We start from the raw sequence: 6978 nt of genomic DNA, 5'->3' as shown, positions 1-6978 counted from the left end.
CTGGGCGCTGTCCCTCAGCTCTTCAGCTCAAGGCTAGCGCTCTACCACTTGAGTCACAGCACCACTTCTGGCTTTTTTCTTTTTTTGCTTATGTGGTACTGAGGAATCGAACCCAGGGCCTCAAGCATACAGGGCAAGTGCTCTACCACTGAGCCACCTTCCCAGCCCTTCCTTTCTTGTCTATGTGTGAAAATGGCCAATAAAGTGCTACTGCTGAGACTGGGGAATGCTTCAAGTGGTATAGTGCTTGCAATCACCAGATGAAGTTAGAAAAACAAGCAAAGGAATCAATCAGAAGAATAGGGCTGAAAAGGTGGCTCAGTGGTAGAGCGCTTGCTTTGCAAAGCCGCAAGTACAAGTGGTAGGGCACTAGCCTTGAATTAAGGGGGAGGAGGAGGAGGAGAATACTGCCTCAGGATAGCTGGAGACAGAATGCTGAGCCAGAAGAGCAAAAAAAAAAAAAAAAAAAAGGCCTGCCCAGAGGGTCAAGGCCTGTTTAGAAGCAAGTCTTAAGAGCACTGAAGTCCTCCTTGCTGCATTCAGGATGCAAAGATCTGACCAAAGTGGTGACTATGAAGAGGAATGATAAATCTGAGTGGCTGGAGAGACTAGATAATGATTTGAAATACTGATTTCCAAAGTATCAGAGGTAAGTAAAAGATGGCTTGTTTTTACCTTATGCCAAATTTAAGTTCACAGTCAAGTAAGTGTATCAGTTGGTCGGCAAGAAAGAGTTCAGGGAATGGGGCTGAAGGTGAAAGCAGGTTAAAAAACAGATTTGGGATCCCTTAACTAGGAAACACAATTCTACAAGACAGCCTTACAGATGCCTTAAGAAAGCGCCCAGCCCAGGAGACAGGGCTGGAACTCATCAAGTAACTGGCTTCTAGGGTTCTTTGCTTCCCTTCAGGTCCGGAGCGACATAAGCCGGGAGACTCATGTGGCCTCCTTTCTTTGGTTGGTCGTGGGGCTTGAACTCTGGGCTTGGGCGCTGTCCCTGCTCTACCACTTGAGCCACAGTGCCACTTGCGAGATAAGAGTCTCATGGACTTTCCTGCTGGGGCTGGCTTTGAACCGCGATTCTCAGAACTCAGCCTTCTGAGTAGCTAGGATTACATGTGTGAGCCACTGGTGCCTGGCCCTCCTGTGGCCTCTTCTGGTCCAAAACCCCAGAGTCCCAGCAGGGCACCGAAGGCTCCCGCCTGTAATCCCAGATACTCAAGAGGCTGAGACCTGAGGATCGCGGCTCGAAGCCAGCCTGGGCAGGAAAATCCATGATACTCATCTCCAATTGATCACCAAAAAAAAAAAAAACCCAGAAAAGGAGCGGTGGGCCAAACGCTAGAGCGCTAACCTTGAGCAAAATGAGCTCCAGGACCGCGCCCAGGCCCTGAGTTCAAGGCCCAGGATCGGCAAAAAGAAAAAAAAAAAACAACCCCAAAGCACCCAAATCCCCAACCCCCACAGCACAAGCATCCCTTGGAACCGACAAAGGGCAACGCGGGCCGGGGTCCGGGGGAGCACGAAGGCTTCCAGCCCTTCCGGAAGAGGATTTCCCACAGTGCTCTCGCGGGTGAGGGGCAAGGACTTGCCGCCCCGGAGGCTGCGAGCGCTTTAACCTGGCCCAGCGACCCCAAGTGCCACCGGAAACCGAGTCGGCCGCTTCCGCCCCCAGCCGGAAGTCCCTGGCTATTCGCTGCAGAGCGCTTCCGGGGTCCTGGGAGTCATCGAGCTCACCATGGCGGCCTCCTTGGTCGGGAAAAAGATCGTGTTTGTCACAGGGAACGCCAAGAAGCTGGAGGAGGTGCCGGGAGGGAGCGGGGGCCGGCCGGGAGGCGGGAATAGGCTGGGAAGCACGCGGAGGCCCCGCCGGGAAGGATAGGCGGGAAAGGCTGGGGTGCGGGGAAAGGACAGTGGCCAAGTGGGGACGCCCTGTGGGTCGAGGTGGGGATGAGAGCATTTCCAGAAGCCGGCACAGAGCATGTGAGCTCGTGAGGTCGGCGGGAGCTGGGGAAGGTCCCCTGCAGCAAGGTCACCTCCTGAGGTAGACCCCAAACCGATACCTCTGCTTTTCGCGACATGATGGCGGCGGGAGAGCGGGAAATGATTGCTCGAAATTGAGCGGTCCACGGCCCATCATGATCTAGAAATCCCTTTAGTCACTTTCCACATCTCTCTGTTGTGGGGTACGGTCTCTTCGCCCATCATAATGGCTGTAGCTGACAGTTTTAACAGAACGTAGTTTTAACAACGTTTTGCATGCACCAGAGCCCTTGGAAAAAAGAACTAACGAGAATTTGTATTTTTTTTGGGGGGGGGGGTCCCGTCGTGGGGCCTGAACTCTGGGCCTGGGCGCTGTCCCTCAGCTCTTCAGCTCAAGGCTAGCGCTCTACCACTTGAGCCACAACTCCACTTCCGGCTTTTTTCTTTTTGCTTATGTGGTGCTGAGGAATCGAACCCAGGGCCTCATGCATGCTAGACAAGTGTTTTACCACTGATATACATCCCCAGTGCATCCTAGGGGAGATTTTTTTCATCTCTTCATAGTTCATTGGCAAGGTGATGAACCCTATTACGGACTCTTTGTCAGGAAGTAGTTCTTTATTTTCATTTTGAGATAGTGGTTTGCTATATAAGCTATGCTACCCTTGAACTCTTCATCTTCCTGCCTCTCTGAAAATAATTTATAATATACAAAATAAAGGCATAAAAAATAACAGAGGAAATAGACTATACTTTTATTTTTTTTTGGGGGGGGTCCGGTCGTGGGGCCTGAACTCTGGGCCTGGGCACTGTCCCTCAGCTCTTCAGCTCAAGGCTAGCACTCTACCACTTGAGCCACAGCACCACTTCCAGCTTTTTTCTTTTTGCTTATATGGTGCTGAGGAATCGAACTCAGGGCCTCAGGCATGCAAGGCAAGCGCTCTACCACTGAGCCACCATACTAATGGCTAATTCTCAACATCTTTGCTGTGTATGATAGAGCAAATTTATCACCCTAGAATTTGTGAGACTGGGGCAGGAAAACTTGAGTTTGAGACTAGCCTAGGCAAAGTTAATGAGACCCTGTCTTGGAAAATAGAATGTTGATAATTCTATATTCTTTATTAATGCGTTAAAGGAGTCAGTTCAATAAAGTTTTCTTTAATTTTAAAATAATGAGGTTTGTAAGCATTTTTCTTTGTGTAAATATTATTTTGAGATGGAGACAACAAATACAATGGGGTAGATAACATCGGTCATTTTAATTTTTTTTCTCTTTTTTTTTTGGGGGGGGGGGAAAGGGGGTCATGGGGCTTGAACTTAGGACCTGGGTGCTGTCCCAGAATTTTTGTGCTCAAGGCTAGCACCTTACCACTTTGAGCTACAGCTCCACTTCCAGTTTTCTGGTGGTTAATTGGAAGTAAGAGTCTCATGGACTTTTTTGCCTGTGCTGGCTTCAAACCCTGATCCTCAGATCTCAGCCTTCTGAGTACTAGGATTACAAGCATGACCCACCAATGCCCAGCAATTTTAATAGTTTGAAAAGTAATAGGAGCCAGGGGCCAGCTCATGCCTGTAATCCTAGCTATGCAGGAGGCTGAGATCTGAGGATCACAGAAGTCATCCTGGGCAATAAAGTCTGCGAGATTCTCCATTAATCACACAAAAAGTCAGAAATGGTGCTGTGGCTCAAGTGGTAGAATGCTAGCCTTGAGCAAAAGCTCAGGGACAGCGCCCAGGCCCAGAGTTCAAGCTCCAGGACTGGCCAAGGGGGAAAGAAGTCACTGGCTTGAGAGGATAAAGCTGAAGGATCTTGAGTTCCAGATCAGCCTGAGCTCTACATATGCAAGATACCTGTCTCAAAAAAAAAAAAAATCACTGCTGAGAAGATTATTTTGGTTTGTTGAGTACATTCACAATGGAAAGAATGATAAAATTTAATTGGAAGAATGATTCTTCCCATCCAGTTACCCTCTAGAACTCTGGATGATCCTTGATAGGAAGATAGTTGGGGTGTCTTAAGAGCAGTGAGAAGACAAGTGTTCTGAATTTGGGGAAAGGGATAGTCATAAGCAGAGACCTGAAATTAGAGGAGTAGGTAAATGGCGTATCAGTTTGCTGAGGTGGGACCCAAAGGCTCATGGACCCACTTTGATAAGCTTTAGGGGATCAGTGGGAGAGTTAGCCAATAACAAAATTGGATGACAGCTTACATGATAATAGGGAATTCTCCAATGATAATAATGTTCTTTTATTTTGGAACAGGTCATTCAGATTCTAGGTGATACATTTCCATGTACCTTGGTGGCACAGAAAATTGACCGTATGTTTCTGTTTTTGCTTTGTTTTTAAAAGATGGTTCGATTTCTCTGTCTTCCCCGTGACCTGACTGTGTATGTATGTGTCTGTTTTCCTGATAAGTGCCAGAGTACCAGGGAGAGCCAGATGAAATTTCCATACAGAAATGTCAGGAGGCAGCTCGCCAGGTACTTATCCTTTGCTTGTCCACATTCAATCCTGGGGCATGTGCCTCCTGGGAACAAACAGAATAGTAGCAATTCAAAGACCTGCCCAAACACAATTCTGTTGGCACCAGTTAAAACTGGCTTTGAAACAGTGCCTTCCTGTTCCAACCCACACCCTTCTGCTTCTCAGGTACATACCTTCCAGCCCTACATTCTCCCCACACACATCCATCCCTGCAGGCATACATCTTTGGAGAACTGAGGAGCATGTTATGAATTGTTAAACTTCCTGTATGTGAATCCCAGCAGTTCCTTTGTCTGGAGCAAGCTTTGTATCTGCCAGTGTTTTAGTGTTCCCAGCTGTTATTATGAAGATGAAGAGGGCTGGTGCTGTCACTCGTGATGGGCCTCTGTCGGCTGACCTCAGCTAGCTGTGGGCTTGGCCCTAGACTGGGTGGCTTTTGGGAATGTATTTCTTGATTGCGGGTTTCAGCACTGCATGTCCTTGTGCTGCAGGTACAGGGGCCAGTACTGGTGGAGGATACCTGTCTGTGCTTCAATGCCCTTGGGGGACTTCCTGGACCGTACATGTAAGTGCTCCCAGCTTCTTGCAGGGTCCTAGCCATAAAACCAGCAAAACAGCCGGGTATCATCAGCTTAGCCTATAATCCTAACTACTCAGAAGGCTGAGATCTGAGGATTGCAGTTCAAAGCCATCCCAGGCAGGAAAGTCTGAGGGACTCTTAATTCTAATTAACCACCAGAAAAATGGAAGTGGTGCAGTGGCTCAAAGTAGTAGAGTACTCGCCTTGAATGAAAAAGCTCAGGAACAGCTGCCAGACCCTGTGTTCAAGCCCCATGACCAACAAAAGAAAAAACCCAGGGCTGAGAATGTGACTTAATGTTAGAGTGCTTGCCTAGCATGCATGAATCCCTGGGTTCAATTCCTCGGTACCAGAAAAAGCTGGAAGTGGCACTGTGGCTTAAGTGGTAGAGTTGTTAACCTTGAGCAAAAGAAGTTCAGGGACAGTGTCCAGGCCCTGATTTCAAGCTCCAGGACTGGCAAAAAAAACAAAAACAAAAAAAACAGCCGGGCGCTGGTGGCTCACGCCTGTAATCCTAGCTACTCAGGAGATCTGAGGATGGAGGTTCAAAGCCAGCCCAGGCAGGAAAGTCCGTGAAACTCTTATCTCCAATAAACCACCAGAAAACTGGAAGTGGCGCTGTAGCTCAAGTGGTAGAGCGCTAGCCTTGAGCTGAAGACTGAAGGACAGCACTCAGGCGCAGAGTTCAAACCCCGCGACCGACAAAAAAAAACAAAAAGAACAAACATCAAAAACTCAGCAAAACAGAAATGATTGTTACCTGATATTTTGGATTATTCACTATCTTGGCATCAGCATTAATACTGCAATTGTCCTAAGGACAGATTAGGGATACTGAAGAGGTGTGCCTTTCTTTTGTGAAGTGTGAGAATGTGATTATGTAAGTGGGGTTGGGAAAGGGAAAACTGCTCATTTCAGAGGTACATACCCAAGCAGATCAGTTTCACAAAAGAGGAAATGAGAAAGTTGAGATCTGCAAACTGATTTCCTTAAAACTGTCCAGTGCCCGGGCCCTCTTAGGTTTGTGTATTTCTAGGGTACAATTTGAAAACATCCCTGTTGTGGACATGGTATAGAAGTGTTCCTGCTACGTTTTGAGTGCACATATCTAGCTTTTGGATGTGAGTTAGGCATGGTGATGCACTCCTGTTAATTTCAAAATTTAAGAAGTTGAGCAGGAGGATGGCAAATTCAAAGCTTGTATTACATAGTGAGACCCTATAGAGCTAGGCACTGGTGGCCCACACCTGTAAACCTAGCTACTCAGGAGGCTAAGTGCTGAGGATCTTGAAGCCACCCTGGATAGAAAAGTCCGTGAGACTCTTATCTCCCCCTGTCCCCAGCAAAAACAAAAACCGGAAGTGGAGCTGTGGCTTGAGCAAAAGAAGCTCAGGGACAGCACTCAGGGCCTAAGTTCAAGCCCTAGGACCAGCACAGAAAAATAAACTAACGTAAAATGACCAGTTTGTTTGCCATAGCAATTGCACCTGTATATACTTATATCTACAGTATATATATTGCTCTACATCCTAACCAGCCATCCTCCTCACTATCCTCCCCTACTGTCATGACCTTTTAGTACTTATAGTTTGGGGCATGGGAAATTTTACCACATGCAGTTTTTCTTTTTTTAATATATATATATTTTATTGTAAGATACTGTACAGAGGGGTTACAGTTACATGAGCAAGGTAATGAGTCCATTTCCTATCGAGCATTGTTACCCCCTCCTTTGTTTTTCCCCTACCATCCCTTTCCTCCCCCTCTCCCTAACTCCTCCTCCCCCCATACCTCCCCCCCCCCTTTTTTTTTTTGGTCGGCCGTGGGGCTTGAACTCTGGGCTTGGGCGCTGTCCCTCAGCTCTTCAGTTCAAGGCGAGCACTCTACCACTTGAGCTACAGCGCCACTTCCGGTTTTCTGGTGGT

At 47.6% G+C, this 6978-nt stretch overlaps 1 protein-coding gene across 1 annotated transcript in view; it reads left to right on the top strand.

Moving 5' to 3' along the window:
* The first annotated feature begins 1703 nt into the window (after positions 1-1703).
* Positions 1704-6978, top strand: part of Itpa (inosine triphosphatase (nucleoside triphosphate pyrophosphatase)) — a 13897-nt gene continuing 8622 nt past the window's right edge. The window contains exons 1-4 of the mRNA XM_013010912.1: positions 1704-1804; positions 4249-4306; positions 4405-4469; positions 4965-5038. Of these exons, the coding sequence (XP_012866366.1) occupies positions 1739-1804; positions 4249-4306; positions 4405-4469; positions 4965-5038 (263 nt within the window). The 5' untranslated portion in view covers positions 1704-1738. The remainder of the gene's footprint in view (positions 1805-4248; positions 4307-4404; positions 4470-4964; positions 5039-6978) is intronic.

Source organism: Dipodomys ordii, unplaced genomic scaffold (assembly GCF_000151885.1).
Source record: "Dipodomys ordii isolate 6190 unplaced genomic scaffold, Dord_2.0 Scaffold13, whole genome shotgun sequence".
NCBI classification, from domain to species: domain Eukaryota; kingdom Metazoa; phylum Chordata; class Mammalia; order Rodentia; family Heteromyidae; genus Dipodomys; species Dipodomys ordii.
The sequence above is the reverse complement of the archived record's forward strand: the minus strand, read 5'-3'. Positions and strand labels throughout refer to the sequence as shown.